Source organism: Erigeron canadensis, chromosome 6, assembly GCF_010389155.1.
Source record: "Erigeron canadensis isolate Cc75 chromosome 6, C_canadensis_v1, whole genome shotgun sequence".
In the NCBI taxonomy this organism is placed as follows: domain Eukaryota; kingdom Viridiplantae; phylum Streptophyta; class Magnoliopsida; order Asterales; family Asteraceae; genus Erigeron; species Erigeron canadensis.
Genome location: NC_057766.1, coordinates 32,336,868 through 32,356,171, shown reverse-complemented (window position 1 = coordinate 32,356,171; position 19,304 = coordinate 32,336,868). Strand labels below are relative to the sequence as shown.

Genomic DNA, 19,304 nt, shown 5'->3' with positions numbered 1-19,304 from the left:
ACGTTTGATCAGTCGACCTCGTGTAGGTCGAGCTCGACCAAGTCAACACAAGTTTGACCAATTCGAGCTCGTGTATGTCGAGCTCGACCAGTCAACACAAGTTGACCGGGTCAACACGAGTTTGACTGACACGAGTTCAACTTATTACATGTGAAAACTTAACGTTCATTACAAGTACATATTCAATAGACTCAAGACAAACTTCTATAATGATGTTGTCACCCAGAAATGCACCAATAATACTTGAACCAAACCAGATGCTTTTAGTGTTTTTTTTTGTAATATAAAATATTTTTGTTTTGTATATAAAAAAGGTAATGATAATTTTAATTGCACAAACCATCCTTGTGGTTTGTGCATTTTTGTGGTTTTCATCCATCGAAATCATTTTTAGTGAATTTCGTCATGCATTTTTACCTTTTTAAGCAATCTACATCTTTTGAGAGATGAAAATCACGAAAAGTGTGCAAACTTTTTTAACATATTATATCCCTCAAAGGAATGTAGTTCACTAAAAAAAGTTAAGATGAATGACGAAATCCATTTTAAATAACTTGGAGGGATGAAAACTATGAAAATGTGTAAAACTAGAAGGATGACTTGTGCAATTAACTCATGTTGTAACATGATGTTTCAAACATTTGGGTATTAGAAGAAAAAGAAAAGATGCACATTAAGATGGATTCATAACATCATGAATAAAATGTGCCCCCAAGCTACTCCCCTCATGTAAATTGTGGCTACCATCACAATCCTGTGAACCAACTAGGTCACAGCTGCCTTACGTTCTCAATTCCTTCATGTTGCATGATTCAGCAGCATTTGCATCTCTCTCGACACAAATGCTTACTAAAACACTCATACTCGTTTGAGTTTTCTTATAGCTTCATCTAAGTGTCTTTAAATCAGTACACTTGCGGTCGAGTAGCACCAAAATCAGTAAGAACTGTAGTTCATGAACTTATTATTCCCTTTTTCTATCATTGATAATAATAGAGCAAGGCGTTTCATGAGTTAATTTCCCCTCGAAAAACAACGTTTTGTTCTTCAATTCAATCTAAAGCATAGAGTGATGTTTATTTTAAGAATGAGGTCATGTGTTTGTTTAACTATAGCATTGATCATATGTTCGACATTATATCATGTATCCAATGCTAGTCAGGCCGCTCTCGTTGGTACTGTCTACTGTGACACTTGTTTCAATCGAGAGTTATCCGGGTCTATCCACTTCATTTCAGGTAGTACTGTGTACTCGTAAACTGATGTCAAAGTGCTGGTAGGATATGTTGTTTAATGGCGTCTTGGGCTTTTTTTTTCTTATCTAGGTGCATTGGTGGCGGTTGAATGTGGTGGTGATGGGAGTACGTCAAGTGTCTGGAACCCAAGATTCCGAGAGGAAGTGAAAACAAATGGAAAAGGCGAGTTCAAAGTTAAACTTCCGTTTTCACCTATCAAACATGTTAATGTAATCAAGGGGTGTTCTGTTAACTTGATAAGAAGCGGCGAGTCTGAATGTGCAATGGCTGTCACCAAAGCTTCAACACCTATTCGTCTCAAGATGAAAACCCCCGCATATCATGTTTTTTCGGCTGGATTCTTTACATTTCAGCCTCTTGTAAAGCCAAGACAATGTCATACAAGAACAAGAAACCAGAATTCCAATGATGAATTTAGCACTGTAACACCATCACCATCACCTGTTGATGGAATGCACATTCCTCCAATGGATCCTAGTCCCAGCACAATCCCAACTCCACCTGTTACAAACAGACAAATTACAACGGAATCATATCATTTAGAAAATGAAGACAATTTCGGATTCCCATACCTTCAACATCAGTTTCCGCCACAACTACAAGAGCCATCATTAAATTTCCAGTCACCACCGGGGTCCATGTCAAATCGTGGTTTCCAGCCACCACCAGATTCCATGTTCAATCTCGGTTTGCAGTCACCACCGGATTCCATGTTCAATCTCGGTTTGCAGCCACCACCAGATACCATGTTGAATCCCGGTTTCCTGCCACCACCAGGTTCCATGTCCAATACAGGTTTCCAACCACCACCAAATTCCATGTCCAATCTCGGTTGGCAGCCACCACCACATGCCATGTTGAATCCCGGTTTCTTGCCACCTCCAGATTCCATGTCCGGTACAGGTTTCCAGCCACCACGGAATTCCATGGCTAACCCTGTTTTCCAGCCACCAGCAGATTCCATGCTCAACCCAGGCTTCCAACCATCACCAGATTTCATGTCTAATCCCGGTCTACAGTCATCACCAGATTTGTCCATGTCCAATCCTGGTCTCCAACAGCCACCACCCGATTCCATCTTTAATCCGGATTTCCAGCCGCCACCGGATCCCATGTTAGATCCTACACTATTACAACCGCCACCAAATTCTACAATTGGCCCATTCCAAACATTATCACCGACATCGGCTCCTCAGGTGTCTACACCACCACCATCAGGGCCATTTTCACCACTAGATCCGCAACCTAATTCCACTCCATCAACCCCATTGGTATTCCTTCCACCATTCCCTTTTCTGCCAGGGTCAGGAAGGCCACCCGCAACCTTTTCCACTAATATAAAGAAAACATCTTCTCCTTGATTAAGCACGCAAGTGTATATCAACGTAATATCAAGTATTCTTGTTATCTTGTACAACTTTCAGGCAATAACTTTTAAGCTTAATCATTTTTCTAGCAAACATGTTCTCTTATCTTTCACTGTACCAAACTTACGAGGGACATGATTTTCCATATTACTAAGTAGGACTGTGACATATGATACAAACACATAGAACAATAGCATACATCACTGTGTGACCATCTATTTTCCACCCACACACAACTAAAGACATTCTCAATTAGACTCGCACGAACACCTCTTTTTTGAGTGCAAGTACTCGGAACTTGTATGGTCTCATGTGAAAGGCTTAGCAGATATGCACCATCTTTCTGCTAAATGGAATGATATTTACCCTTTCTAAGAAGAAATCGGTGCAAAGCATTGTTAGCAGATTATGTGTTGCAGCAACTACATACTTCTTATGGCAAGAAAGAAATAATAGGATGTTCTCAAATGATGGTCGGAATTACAATCAGTTGGGAGACATCATACTTAACACTGTTCGTTACAGGCTCGCTACCATCCGATTCAAGGACAATGTACGCGTAGCTAGGATGCTGGAGAAATGGAAGTGGCCTAAAGTTGGTTGGCTGATTGATTTGGGCGACTGTAGATGGATTGCATTACTCTACTTGTTAGATTTGTTGTTTATTGTAGTCTTGCTTTGCTATGATGTGAAGTGTGTCACAACCCTTATTTACTAGTTTAGCTTTGCTTCATATATATGGGTTGTCATATTGAATGTGACATGCAGTCACATTACTTGTACTTAAGTTTTTTTTCTTTATATTGGTATAAATCATCGGGGTATCCCATTACCAAAAAAGACATTCTCAAAAAAAACTCAAAAACCATCGGAAATAACTGAATTGCACATATGATAACACCTATAAATAACTAGAAACAGAAACAAAACCGAGAAATCCATCACTTACAAGGCTATTATATAAGAGTATTCTATGCTAGTCAGTGTGTATATATTAGGGTGTGGGGAGTGCAAAGGGAGGAAGGGAGGTACCACGCGGGAGGGAATGACAGCCATCCTCTCTCCTTTACCTACTTTCTCTGTTGTATTTATTTATATTTTATAAAAAAAAATGAAAAAAAGGGTATGAAATGGGAAGTGGGTGCGGGGAGGGGATTTGAGAAACAGGGATCTCCAAAAACGATAGTTATACTTTTATTATTTTAAATTAATATAATATGTCAGAAACAATAAACCAGTTAAATTGATACTCCTTAAAGATGCAATTACCCTACTGATGACAATGCAAATGGATGAGACCTTATTACTGATGTTAATGAACTTTTCTAGGCTTCCTTCCCCACCATTCCGGCCTACTATCGATAGGGATTGGCATCTGGCTTTGACCGCGACTTTGTTTGGTTTTCCTCTTTCCTTTGGCTACAAGAACTGATAACCAAATTCAAAATAGCAATGAAATTGAGCAAGAACCAAGAAACATAAATAAAATAAACAATAACTCAAAATACAAAACAGCCATGTGCAGATGATGAAAGCCATGTAAGTCGCAAAGGAAATACCCATATGCCTATATCAAGAAATCAATTCCAGTGGGTCGGTCGATGGGTATCCAATTGTGGTACCGGGGCTAGGTTCCCCCGTTACCCTTAAGAAATCAATTCCAGTTAAATTGACAAATTCTATGCACCCGACAAATCTCAAAGCACAAAACAGGTTATAACGGGTGTTGAAGTGTTGAACTAAATTCTTGAGGTCCTCATAAGGGAGGTGCCACTTGTCAAAGACCATGTCAGTGTTGAACTAGTTTATCAAAAAAAATTCATTTGCAAATGTCAAAAAACGGAAACAAGAAACAATCATCTGTTACCAAAATGAAAACTAAACTCAAAAGACCTAAACTAGTAGGCAAAATCCACAAAAGAACAAAGCTGCAACATGGGATGAATAGTATCACGCATACATCCAAGCAAGCAGCCACCAATGAGACATAGTAAACCTGACTGTAAGCTACAGTTTAAAGATCCATATCAAGAAATGTAGTCTCTTTTACATCAACGTCCTACTAACCTATTCATACACCCAATGAGCCTCAAAGAACAAAACAGGTTGAAATGGGAATTGAATAATGAAAAAAGGTTGATTTATTAATTATTATAACCCCTACTATCGTAATAGGATTAAGATCCTGATCAAGTGTACATAAACCCGAGTTGTATGTTAGATTTCCACTAGAACTGCTTCCCATCAACTCATTAAGTACACTTATTAAAAGTCAGCCATCTCCAACAAACAATGGTGTTCAGTTCCCAATGCCTTGTCACAAACCCATCGGATAGCTTCCACCGCGACATCATATGTTGCAGGGGATGGTATTCCGTGAAAGACGATATTAAAAGGAAATGACAAAGACTGCAGACTTGGCTGATATGTCACGGAAGATAAGGTGCATGAAACCACTGCCGTGGAAGTAAATGATGATCGGAGTTTTTGAGTTGATGGTGAGATGGGTTGAGTAGAATATCCATGGATTTGATACTGGTTTGCGGCAATGGAAATAATAAGGCGATGAAGGGGTGACAGGTCAAAGATCCATCAGAGTTTAGGGTGACATTTAGGATTTTGAAAGAATCTAATTGGATGGTTGAGGTTCAGAAGTCATTGTAGTTATGACATGGAAATGTGCACCACGGATACATGTATATACTGTATACACACATGTTCAGGATTCACCTGATGGGAAGTATATGCCAACTTTTCTAGTAGCAAGCAAATCAAATTGAATACAGATGTAATAATTTCTAATATACAGCTCATTGTTATATATCAATTCCTGAGAATTCAGCAAGAAGACGTGCAAAAGCATATTAGCCGGGCCGAATTCGTTATATACTACCCCACGATTTAGCCAATATTAATATAATCTTTATAAATATGTATGATGTTATGAAATATAAACATAAAATGATAAACACAAACAGATTTTGTAAAATATAGACATGTATTATGTGTGTCGTGTATAGACATGTGTAATGTATATCGGGTGTCTTTATATCTAAACACAGATATACAAGTCAACCCTAATTAACACGATATGAAAGGATTTTCAGGCAGTAAGCATGTTCAGATACCATCTAAGGTGTACTCAAAACATTTATTTGAGTAATTGTCGCAGTATACAGCAAATAAGAAACATGACCATAAACAAACGTTACCATGAAAACACAGAATATAATTGGCAAGTGTTTAGAAAGATAAACCTCTTTGCAAATTTGTGAAGCTTATTTTATTTATTGTTCTTATGATTCCTTCTTGATATCCTGGTATCTTAAAACTAGCATGAAGTTCCAAGCCTCTGCTTTTGCTTCAAACCTAAATTCTTCCACTTGCAGTAATAAAAAGCCGAGTGCAAGAGACCCTCAAAATGACCAAGGAAAACAGCCCACTCCTCTTCAGTCATATCTGAAACTCTTACAAAGCTCACACTTGTAGGCAGATGTCCCATCATATTCCTATTCCTAGATGGAGTGTAACTACCATTAACCGATCTCACATGATGCTTCCAGTTCTGTTCTTCGATGCCACAAGCTTTAAATGAATCTGATAGCTTCAAAACAGAATGCCCCAGCATCTTACCACCACCATGATCGTTTGGCTTTAAGTAGTCTTCTTCCTCTGTCACGATACTCTCCACAGAATCCGAAAGTATGTTTCCATAATCACTAGAAACTTCCTCATAGTCTATGTCAAACTGGAATATGTCCTTATTATTTGTTGTCTTCGATGAAGGGGACCACGTCTCACTTCCCTCCAATAACTTTCTTGCTTGGATGCATATCAACTCAAATTCACTTGGTTCCTCTTCATGACCACGAAAATCCCTAGTCATCATCTCACCAATCTCAGACAAACATAAACCAAAAGTAGCAGCTTCTTTAAGAAATAGTGTGCAAAGGACCAGGACACGAAGACAGGCCTCACGAATCATAGGAAGTTCCATGCGTAATAAGTCAGAGTCACGAACAGGGTCAAGATTGGAGATATATTTGAGTTCATCATCAGAGAAGGGAACCAATGCCTGTGGCCAGTGGATCCATTCAAAATAAGGGTCCTCCAAGCTCTCAGGAAGACATAAGCCATGGCCGATTGGGACAAGCTCTACTTGGCCAAATTTTCGTGAATCTTCAGGTTTCTTCACCAAAATATTTCCTGCATGTCTGTCAGTGTTCAAGATACGGATATCTAATATCCCAATCCTATGGACTGCGGACACAGGAAAGCTTGATGTCCCGTAATCACCAGCATCAACATCATGATGGACATACTGTTGCAGTGATGCAATCTTACAGACCTGCATCATATTTTGAAGCGTGTGTTCACACCCCTGATCATTGAGATTAAAAATTGAGTGTCTGATCTTCACAAGGGTGGTAGGTGGCACCTTAGCTGACTGGTCATGGTTAAGAAGGAAGGCAGCAACTTCTCAGAACCCCGTCTTGCCAACACGAACCGACGGTTTCAAACCTGGTTGCCCAAGCACTTTGCCGACAAACCCTTTTGGATTGTTAGGCGCAAACGGTTCCTCATCTGTTGGTTTTACAATAGCCACATTATTACCTTCACAATTTCTAAAATAGTAAGCACCCCCAAATCCACTTGAAATCGGGATGGGTTCCATGCCACTCTCTATTGCCTTTACGATATCTTGCACCAATTGTTGAGTTCTAGATTGTATTGATGACACTAGAATCTCCACAGGTTCACCATAATCATCACACTGAATGTCTTTACCGACTGGAGAGAGACATGGCGTAGATGAGCTTCTGTGAAGAAAATTTCTTGTAAGAAGCACAGGAGAGCCATTTCTCACGGTGCTGAGATCATTATTCAAGACGTTATCTCCATATACCAGCAACCACTCCTCTGTAGGTACATTAAGAGCAATCTGCAATCTCTTTTTTACCGTGTAGGCATCATCAGTCCGGTCCAACTCTATACCCAATGCACATCCAGTCTCGGTCTGCACAAAAATACGTCTTTTTCTAGAAGCATTACAATCAATCCTTTCTCCGTGGTTGTCCTTACAAACGGGTATTCTGTAAGGAGCAGCTGCCATCTGATTCCACATACTGGGTGAAGGTCAGGAATTGTGTAACAGCAGCGTCAACAGAGAGGATTTCTCTCAAGCAGACACCAAACTCAAACACCTGTACCAATTGAAAGAAAAAAAGCTTTTTTCCCCGAACAAACATATCAGACCCTGGAGACGTTCAGATTCTCTTTGTAGATCTCACATCATAATACATTGTCAGTAAATACAGCCGGCAAATAATATCACATTGTTACACCTGCAGGGACTGAAATCAGTACTCCTATACAACCATCATTTTAAAGAAAGAACGACAGTAGAAAAAGATCAGCGCGATCATTGATCAGCAGCGGGTTTGAGCATTTTATTAAGGAAGAAAATAAAGATGCCTACCCAACTTGGATTCTACCAAATCCTCCTTCATTCCATTTATACAATCAGATTTGACATTTTATTGCTAAACCTCCATTTCTTTCTTATCAAACACTCTGCTTTTTTATCTTCACTTATTATCATACACGGTAGTATAACAATTTCTACCATCAGAACTGAAACAAGATTCATAAGATTAAAATTAAAAAATCTATTTGGCCGTCGTGAATAAAAAAGGGGACACTAAATTGGGACAAAGAAGATTTTATCAGAAATTTAACAAGTCGAGAAAGGAACCAAATTTATGCCATCTATTTCCAGAAAATTGGCGATATGAAGGCAGACCATCTCAGCATCTCTCTCTCTCTCTCTTTAAACTGATGCCAAATTTTTAAAAATCATTATCTCCCACAAAAGAATCATTAAGCAGTAAAAGACTTTAAATGGCCTTGTTATAAGTTTCGGTTGTTCGAATTATCGATTTCTCATATAAACATTACAATTAATCTATACTTATGATTAAATATATTGGAAAAGTGAGTATGGGGTTGTCCCCCATCTAAGCTTAAATGGGGAACCCCTCACACACAAATACTTTAATAATATTCGTATTTTAAACAAATGATGGGCCCCCCATGATATTTATGGATTCAAAAACCAAATTGTGAGGGGTTCCCCATCTAAGCTTAGATGGGGGACAACCACATACTCATTTTTCCCTATATATATATATATATATATTAGAATTGAGATTAATTACCAAATGATCGATCGTAAAAGAAAGCCGGAGACGAATAGGATTGGAACCGACGGTCACCACCGCCTCCGGCAGATGAATATCAGTGAAATGATACTAGTACGGCGGATCTGATTGGCGGTTCTATTGATAGTGTGGCTGGGGGAATGTCTATTTCCTTTTCCCCCGCTTTTGCATAGAGGCGTTTTTTTAACTTCGGAATCTCATAAATTTATATGAGTTCTGACTTCTGAGTATGGTAAATCTGCTTTCTTAAACTTTTACCAAGCACGAGTTGAGTCAATTTACGGTTAAATGATTCGACTCGTTAAGTAACTCGTTTTTGTCCAATCCTTTTATGAATTGTTGTGTGAATTTGGACTGAGTCATGACTCATGAGTTATAAACTTATAATTATTATGGTTTGATAATATGATTATATATTGTACTTATTGTTACATTGTTTTGTGTTATCTATGTAGTTTTGATCCTTTTATTACGAAATGGAGACAAATTGCAAGATTATGACTCATGTCTACTCACATAATGAACTTATATTTTGTTTATCAAAATGTCACATATATATAACTATACTATATTATGTAATATTTAAATATGTTCAAGCTTTTACAACTCCTAAGAGTCTAATTACGGGTCAAAAAGTCATGTTTTCAATCGAGTCAAAACTTACGAGTCGATAACTATGCTTGCGACCATTTTATAGTCATTGATTACTGTATTTATATTTTTACTTTATGTAACTATTTAGTGACCAGTTAATTCGAGCTAAAATTTTTTGATTTGATCTTAAATTCATCTAGTTCAAAGTATTATATAATTATATTTGATTAATACTAATTATGTATTAATAAAATATATAAGTAACTATTACTTAGGCAAATAGTTGATGTTATACCCATATTAAAAGTGATGATATATTTGACAAGACATGATAAGAGGTTGATTTTGTTTAAACGCTTAATTTAGTAAAAAACTTCACACACTTATCATTTCAATTATCATAAAAATATTCTCATAATTTCAGACATATATATATATCAAGTCATCAATATATAGATAGAGTGGTACTCATTACCAATACAACTTGGACTCACATGTGAAGGTGATAAATTTCTTAAGGATGTCCAAATCATATGGTTATTAAGTGAATGTATTTTACCGACATCATAACTGTTATGGGTGAGATAATGAGAATCCAATGTTGATTTTCAGTTAAACGAACTTACGAACATCCCAATAGAGTTGCATTTAAATCTGCTTCCAAACTTCTTGAATTGTTGTTACCTCATCTGTCCATCGAAAGATAGAATATTTTTTTAACAAAAAGTTTTCAAGGAATACTAAGAAAAGAATATTTTTACTAGCCCGGTGCCCGCGCGTTGCGGCGGCTTTACGGTGATCACATACGAAACATTCAAGAAAAACAAAAAAAGGACACCGGTGGGGATCTGATTCCGACGCCGGAGGCATCAGAAGAAAAATAAAGAAAGACACCGGTGGATTTTTTGTTTGTGTGGATATGTATTTCTAGGAAGTGTGGGTTTTTTTTGTGGAAATGTAAGTTTGAAACTTTAGAAATAAAGTGGAGGTATTTTGTTGGGAACAAAAATTATGCTGAATTTATTAAACTCAATCATCTTTTAAAGGATTAGAGCATCAAATATGGTTCAAGGATACAGAACCGTTCAGAATGTCACTTCAACGCCACATCAGCTTACACCGTTTTATCAGTTTTAGGGCGTTATGGACGCAGAACCATGCAGAACGCATAACACTATTATCTTATTTTTATAAACAACACCAAATATTTTTTAAACTCCTTTTATTTTTAATCTACATATTTCTTAGTGTCCATTCATGCTCTGTTGTAACCCCTTTATATTTTTGTTTTATCTATATATATATTTTCAGTTTTAGCAGTCCTATATATCTGTTTCTTGATTTTTAGTAACAAGTTGAAGTTAACATAACATAAATATTTTAAAATATTTATACTCCTTTATAAAGATTATGCACCTCCCTCAAAATAGAAATAGTTACTCATATGTCACATACGAAATTACTAAATTGCCCCTTAATAAAAACCCACTATGGAAAGAGTTTTATAAATTATCAACTTTGCTCTTAATGAATTAATTTACACCATAAACCCTTTATTTTAATACTTAACACTTTAAGCCCTTATCTTCTAAAAATTTCCACCTACACCACTTGACACTACCACCACCACCAATAGTACCATCACCGACACCACTAAACCGTCTTTTCCACCACCACCGCCGCATTGCACGGGTATTATGCTCGTAGATAATTATACTTATAATAAATATGTCTTGTCATATCACCATCATCGTACTTTTAAAACCATCCACCCACAACTCAAAAGTAATAAACATAGTAAAAAAATTGATCTTTTTTTATTCATCATCATCATCGCCAGGGACGGATTTAGCATGGGGGCAATGGGGGCCCCAGTCCAATTTTGCTAAAATCTAATTATTATTTTTTTTAATTTTAAAGTATACTTGGATCTTATATCTAAAAAAGAATGAAAAAACTAAATAGGTGATAACGGAACCAGGCTTTATACGATTAAGAGCTTATTATTGTAGTAACAATGGATAAATCAATAGGTAAAGCATTTTGTGTTTTAATGGTGCTGTAACTTTGTTGTTGCAGAGACCAAGGGAGGAAGACAACATATATGCAAAAGTTACCTTGCTTTTTAGATTTTTTCCTTTTAAAACTCAAAACTTTATTGAGATTGTTATGTTAACCCTTTTACTTTAAAGAAAACCCTTTTAACCCTTATATTTTATATATAGGTTTTTAATTTATGGACAAATATTAAAGTAATAGAAATTTTCAAAACATTTAACCTTTCTGTTATTTTTAGAATAAACATAATCTTAAATTTGTTAAATGAAGCTAAACATTTATTTTTAAAGGATTTCTTAGTTAATATTAACATTTACTAGCCTCATTTTTTAAATATCAATTGTTTTTTTAAAAATACAAAGTTGAAGTGAGTTTCTACTTTTACATAATTTAGTAGATGTATTTGCGAGTGACTAGTTTAAGACATCAAAAAGCTTAAGATCCTAAGTATGACATACGACTTTTAAATTTACCCCCTCACAGTGAAAGTTCTGGCTCCGTTCCTGATCATCGCATAACCATTTCCTTCTCTGGCTGCAAAACCATGGAGACATGGAGTTCGAACGCCGATATATTTTGGATGAAGAAGATGACCTTTTTGCAAGAGTAGGGTGGTGCCGCCTAGTGGTTTTTTTTTTATGGTCATTGATCTTAGATGATGTTACTGCAATAATATTTGAAGCACGTCTAGAAGCAATAGAGTTCGATGGTTAGAAGAAACTCTTTCTTTTTTTAATTTATTATCAATCAACATATCATCTTGTGATCCTTTTCTGCTATAAACTTGGAAAGTTGAAAGAAATGGATGACATGAACAAAAGCAAGTCATGGCAAACCGTAAAAGATAAACTTTTGTTTTAATAGATAAAATAATGATTAAATAAAGAAAAGTAAAAACGCCGACCATCGGCAAGGACATCAAGAATCTTGATGAAATGTCCGGCTCCGAAATGGGAGGGAATGGGAACATGTTCGGTGCCGACTGTCAAGTAATCAATCGGGGTCGGGATATTTCTTCCATACCTGATGCTCTTATAGAAAAAGTAACATATGTTTTCTTGTATATTTCCTTAATTAATATTTTATGCCTATCTCCATCTCCAATATGACAATATGCTTTACATGTGTTTATAGCGAATTTTAGACACTTAATAATTTTCACACATTGATAAAGATCACAGCAAAATGAGATTAGTGTGAATGACAAAATCCAATTCATTTTTTGGAACGCAAGTTGCCTTCTAAACAATTTGAAGAATACGCGTTTTGGTAGAAATCACGTATATCAATATAACATGTCACCCAGCAATCCAGCATGCATCCTTTTAATATGCCTTAATGTGTAACTTTCTTTGTGTAGTTATAAATTTTATATGGATGGATTGTAAACAAGTTAACATAAAATTAACGTATTTACACGATTTGGATATCAGACCGACCAATTTGACTTGACCACACTAGCTAGAGGACTGATCCGTTTTTGTTAATGCTTTGAAAATTTGTTTGACCTTGAGAAATCCACCAGCCGGGTTCGAATCTCACTTCCTACATTTATAGTAGTGGATTATTATGGGGGTTTTCGAGAGTCTTGGTTTTCATCCCAGATTCCCAGCCAAGCGTAGTTCGAGCACCGCATACTGCCCAATTGAATGTTACTGTGGTGTTTCAAATGCTAACTACTAACTCATTGTTAAAAAAAATAAAAAATCTAGTACCCAAATGATCGGCCGGTTTACCCAAGTCTAGTTTAGTAAAAGGGTAAATTACAATAATCATACCTGAGGTTTATTCGAAACTACATTTGTCATACCTACAATTTAAAAATTACGTGAGACATACCTATCGTTGTCAAAAACTTACACTGATCATACCTATCGTTGACGGTCGTCTATTTGGTCGTTAAGTCAAGCCACATGCCGTCCATGTGAGGTATCAAAATTGTAATTTCGTGTATACTTCAGGTATCATTTGTGTAATTTACCATAATAAAAAAATATTAAGAATTTTAGAGATTTATTTACACTTCAATTATTAAGTTGGGTAGATATTAAAAAAAAAAAAGCTAAGATTTATTATGAAAAAATAATTTTTTTTAAGAGAAATGTATTGAGAAATATAATTGATACAAGAATACATATGCCATTATTATTTTTATATGTGTATAATATATATAACATGGATGAAAACCATGAAAACCACTAAAGTTTTCAATTATATCATTATTATTATTATTATTATTATTATTATTATTATTATTATTATTATTTACGTTTTGATGACATCTTTTTATAAATTTTTTATTTTTTAAATTTTAAATAGTTATATATGTGTGTGTGAATATCAATATAGAATATCTACCCACTTGAATAAATGAAATAATTATAAATATTATAATATTTTTATTAGGATACATTACAAAGATGATACCTGAAGTATACACGAAATTACGATTTTGATACCTCACATGCACCACACGTGACTTGACTTAACGGTCAAATAGACGACCGTCAATGATAGGTATGGTCAGTGTAAGTTTTTGACAACGATTGGTATGTCTCACGTAATTTTTAAATTGTAAATATGACCAGTGTAGTTTCAATAAACATCAGATATGATTTTTGTAATTTATCTTTAGTAAAATTAAACGCACAATTCAACATTCACAACAAAGCTGCCTTGTCTTTGTGTTTTGAACTATTTCTAGACTTCTAGTATCGGGTCTTTGGTTATTGGGGTTGGACTTCAGTTTCAAGTGTTATTTTTCTTTTACCATTTTTTGTGTTGCGTACTTGCGTGCGTAGGGAGGGAGTGGGCCTCTAGACAAATAACACTCGTGTCCATCTTTAAATATATATAAAAAAGAAACTTTAATTTATAATTAGAGAAGTATGTATTTTTAGATAAAGTTTAACTTTTAATCAAAGTTTTTAAATTAAATAATGATGTCATATATCTTATTTAACTTTTTTAAATTTAACTTTATTTTAATAAATTTAAACTATTATTATATCCTTATTTAAGTTTGTAGACATTAATAAATAATGTTTTTAATTATATAATTATGGAAACTAAGATTTTTATATTTTACATCATTTATTATCTTTAAAATTAATTTTTAATTTTTTTACAATAATTTTTTTTAATATGATACGTGTTTATTAAATTATATTTTTGTATAAGATTTTTATCAATAATGAGTATAATTTGGTTATAAGGATTTTGTATAGGATTTCTATTATATGACGTTTTTACTAAATCAATGTTTTGAAACCGTATGTCAAACCGACCTTCTTAATAAAAGAACTACAAAATAAATATAGAGTCTATAGTAAGTTATCACAATTATATATCAGAAAAATAATAGTATGAACATTGCAATGATATTAGGCATATTTTTAAATTAAATTAAGACAACATGCGATATATAGATTGATAATCAGTTGCTTAGTAATTGTAGTGTATAACTAAATAATTTGAGCAAACGTTAAAACACAAGTACAATGACAACGCGGATATATCTGGATGAATGAAAGACATGCAAAGAAACGAAAACCTTACTTAGCGATACCTCTAATAGATGATGTATCTATTTTTTTTAACCGTCCGGTCACTGTTAAACGAAATCTAAATGAATACTAATGTAAATTCATGTCTTTTAGTGGTATAATTCTTACTTGATAAAATATTTGTCAACTTATAATATTATAAAAATTTAACATGTCATTGATTATATATGTGTCCCACATATTACGCGGGTAATTATCTAGTTATACGTTATTAGAACTTCTACTCAATAATTTGTTAAATGTTAGACATGTGTGGTTCGAACTCTCATACATTTTAGTGGATGTCATTGTGTTGTTTTGAATGTTAACTACTAACTCGTTGTTAAAAACAAAAGTTTGGTTGGTAAATGGTAATTGTTATCTATTTTTTTAGATCCCCTAATGGACTTTTTTACAAGATTAACTCTCTCCAAATGCAAATAAAGTTACCAACATATATGAAGGTCTTTGTTAACGTCGTATCTTCTTTGATAGTTAATTTTTTTTTTTGAGTTTTCATTAGTAAAATACAACTATAATAATGGGTTCTGGTAGTTAATAACTCCGTATATATGTTGATTATACTTTTTAGACATTTGAACATTTTTTGGATGACACTATTGACATGAAAAATTTTCAAAGCATATTTTGGAAGTGTAATTTTTGGAGAAAACGGGAGAAAACATGAGATGTTTTTTTTTTTTAAAGGTAAATTTCGTGTCGTGATTTGACAGGGGAGGTTTAGCATGTGTTGTCTTAACCGGGTCCGTGATAGAAACCTCCCTCGAAATAAAAATGCCTATTTCAATTATCCGATGGGGACCCAAAGGCACGAGGATTAATAAGGGTAAACCTTGCCCCCTTAGACTTGCACGTGGGTATAACCAAACTAACCCTTGAAAAGGGACTTCCTATGCTCCCAAAGATTTGAACACAAAACATTATGAATAAAAGGATGATCATTCAATCATTGAGTTAATGCTCAAGTACAGATAACATGAGATGGGTTGTGTGGGGACATGTGATATTTCATCTAATAATAATTAATAATAATAATAATAAAATTTTTGAGATATAATATAATTTATTTGAGGAGTAAGTAAGAATATAGAAAAGTATAGTTAATAGTGATATTTTTTAAAATATAAAATGAAAAAGAGCTTGATATATTTATACAGTGAAAAAGATTTAGATTGGCTAAAGTAGTGAAAACCATACTATAATAGATGAAGAAAACATGAAAAATGGGATAAAAATTATGTAACAAAATGGGAAGTGGGTGGAGTAGTTTGTTATCTTGCACTTTAAAATGAAAAGTGAGAATTGGCTAATGGTAAATAACTAAAGGTCAGTTTTTTTAGCTATTAAATGTTGAGTGTATTAAGTGGATAAATGTATAAATAATGTTTGTATACATTAAATATAAAATATGTTATTAATGATTTTTTTATTTATTAAGTTAAAAAAAAATGAAATTTGACTTAATTATTAAGTTATTAACTATTAGATTTTTTAAGTTTGAATTAAACGGGGCCTAAATATGTTTGAAAGCAACGTCTTTTCGCAATAGCTAAAAACTCCACATCAACATGTGGCAAATCCCACTACATATATGCGAGAAAACATGAACCACCAAAACGAGTACATCACATCGCACGTAAATAAATAGCACATCAAGTGACCCCATCAAAAATAGCCCATCACATATTCACATGCTCAAAGGCTGCCATGATGATCGAGACACATACAACGATTTATATATTTTTAAATATCAATCAACTTGCATAATTCCATTCGAGTAAATAATGTACGACAGTACGAGCATATGATGATTAGCTAGATAGATCTAAAGTATAAATATAAAGATAAATTTTCAATCAGTTTTTTTTTGGCTGTAATGTGATTATTATACTTGCTAAAAATTTTTTTTAAAAAATCAGTGAATTACATTTTACATATATCTATGATATTAGAAAGTTTTATTAAAAGGATTTATCATTATTGATAAGTATATTTAAACTTTTGGTGTTAACAAATGCTTTCACTCATTTCATTTTTTTAATCTTAATTTTTGATCTATAAATTATAATTTTGATATTGTTATGTTTGTTTGTTTACGTCACAATTATCTATACTATATTGTTAAACAAATTCAACATGTTTAAATTTTAAGTTTCAATATTTATATTTTTAAAATGTCTCTCATCTATTCAATATTTATCTAAAATACTTATATTACCTTTTTTTTTTCTTCAAATCTCAACCAACCATTTTTTTTATCTCTCCTGCATAAATCATTTATTCCTCCAATTCATTCAAAATCTTTTATCTCAAAAACCGTACATCGATAAATTATAAAAATTATATGGGTGTTCTTAAAATTTCATGTTCTTTCATTAGAGACGTCATTCGATATACTTTCGACGAATATTTAAATCGAGGTCGGAGCCCGTATGGTTAAGACATTTGGCTATCACACTCTATGACCTATCACACTTTATGATTTATCACCCCCACCATCTCACCGCCGCAACGTACGGGTACTTGCTCTGGTATTACAATATACACATATTATAACAGTTTTGATGCCTAAAAGCTACCATCAACTAGTGACAAGTCTGTGGATTTTTTTCCCGAATCATCTGTAACGACTTACGGTCTACATCTTGTAGTCTAGAGTACGTGCAGGGCTTCACCATTAAACGGTGAGGTGTTCCCTGATGTCGAATACCGATTAAAACTTATAAACTAATATTGCAAGATGAGATCGACTAAACTGAACAAAAGTCAAACTAATACGTTTTTTTATTAATCTCTTCATGTTAATGGTGTCATATCACTTTCTAACATCTTTATCACTAATACATTTTTCAAGTTTTATTTATGTTTTTTCTACATTGTGTTTATAAGTTGTAAAAAAGTTGTTGCATCGAATAGTAAATACTTGTAAGTTATGACAACACCACGGACTTATATTTATTATGATATTTATTATATCTTTGAAGACAAAGGAGCCAAATAACTTTAATGTAGTTGGTTTATCTTGAATTAACATTACCTATAAGACTTTGTTTATAGTTATATTATTTCTCATATTTTTATTTTGACCGTGTTTTTTTTTTTTTTTAGAACAACATATGATTATATTACTATAAAGGGAGAACTAGCAAGACGCTAGTCGCCAAAAGTACAAAGAGAATTGTAATCTAGAAAATAAACTATTGACACTATTTCTAGACTCTTCCCAAGACATTAACTGCGAGGTTTATAAAATGAGTGAAAAAAACTCGTGCCATTTACCCAAAGGAGACACGAGAAAAACTCTCACCAGACGAGGGCCGAGCCACCGGTTTTCACCTCGTGGTGTTTTTGATGTAGACCCAACCATATCTCGGGGACTGTGTATTTACTTGTAGAAAATTACTCTATTCCCTTAAAGTTTATTTGCTATGTTCTCTCTTTGCTATCTCTTCTCCTCTAACGGTAACAAACTTTCAGATCCAATCTGAGTTTGGTTTTTGGAGACTGGGATCGAGCTTGAGATTGACAGTTTGAGATTGAGATTATTCTCGGTTAAGTTTTCCACTCCGGTGGATCTAACCCTATTTTTCCACCCCGGGCCAGAGGTCCCTTCCACCTCGGTGGATCTGGAAGCAGCCTCTCTACCTTTGAGTAGGGGTACAGTCTGTCTACATCATACCTCCCCCATACCTCGGCATAGCTGGGATTGGATACCGTTGTCGTTGTCGTTGTCGTCATTTACTTGTAGAAAATTGCTTCATCAAATCAAAAACATAAGTAAGGCCATGTTTCTTTTTTGCTAGTGTGTATTTACTTTGTAGAAAATTGCTTCATCAAATCAAAAACATAAGTAAGGCCATGTTTCTTTTTAGCTAGTTAAAAACTATATACATTTAGTTAAATTTTATGTTATTTTATTTAATAAATAAAAATAATTATCAATTATCTATTATTTATTTAATGGATACAAAATAGTCTTATACATTCATTCTTTTAATACACTTATCACTTAATGATTAAAACAACAAACAAACCCTAAGTTATGATAATATGTTTTTTAATTTTTTATAGTAGGGGGAAAAACTTCACCTATCTTTTTTTAAACCCACTACGATTGATCAAGAGTTTTTTAATAAACCATTTGGCTGGAAACACTTAATTCAAGACTTGAAGATATCTCATATCATATCTACAACTTTTGTTGCTTATTGTTAAATTTTCAGCTAGTGTGATCACTTGATG

At 34.0% G+C, this 19,304-nt stretch overlaps 1 protein-coding gene and 1 pseudogene across 1 annotated transcript; one reads left to right on the top strand and one right to left on the bottom strand.

Moving 5' to 3' along the window:
- The first annotated feature begins 1,087 nt into the window (after positions 1-1,087).
- On the top strand, positions 1,088-2,617 carry LOC122604726 (extensin-like). The gene is made up of 2 exons (XM_043777596.1): positions 1,088-1,238; positions 1,326-2,617. The coding sequence occupies exons 1-2, from the start codon at positions 1,088-1,090 to the stop codon at positions 2,615-2,617; spliced, it is 1,443 nt and encodes a 480-aa protein (XP_043633531.1).
- A 3,181-nt stretch (positions 2,618-5,798) lies between these two features.
- LOC122605933 lies at positions 5,799-7,804 on the bottom strand (annotated as a pseudogene).
- Positions 7,805-19,304: the final 11,500 nt, after the last annotated feature.

Coding starts and splice junctions, on each gene's coding strand:
- LOC122604726 (XM_043777596.1), top strand. CDS start 1,088: ATGAGGTCATGTGTTTGTTTAACTATAGCATTGATCATATGTTCGACA. Junction 1,239..1,325: donor GTCTATCCACTTCATTTCAG/GTAGTACTGTGT, acceptor TTTCTTATCTAG/GTGCATTGGTGGCGGTTGAA.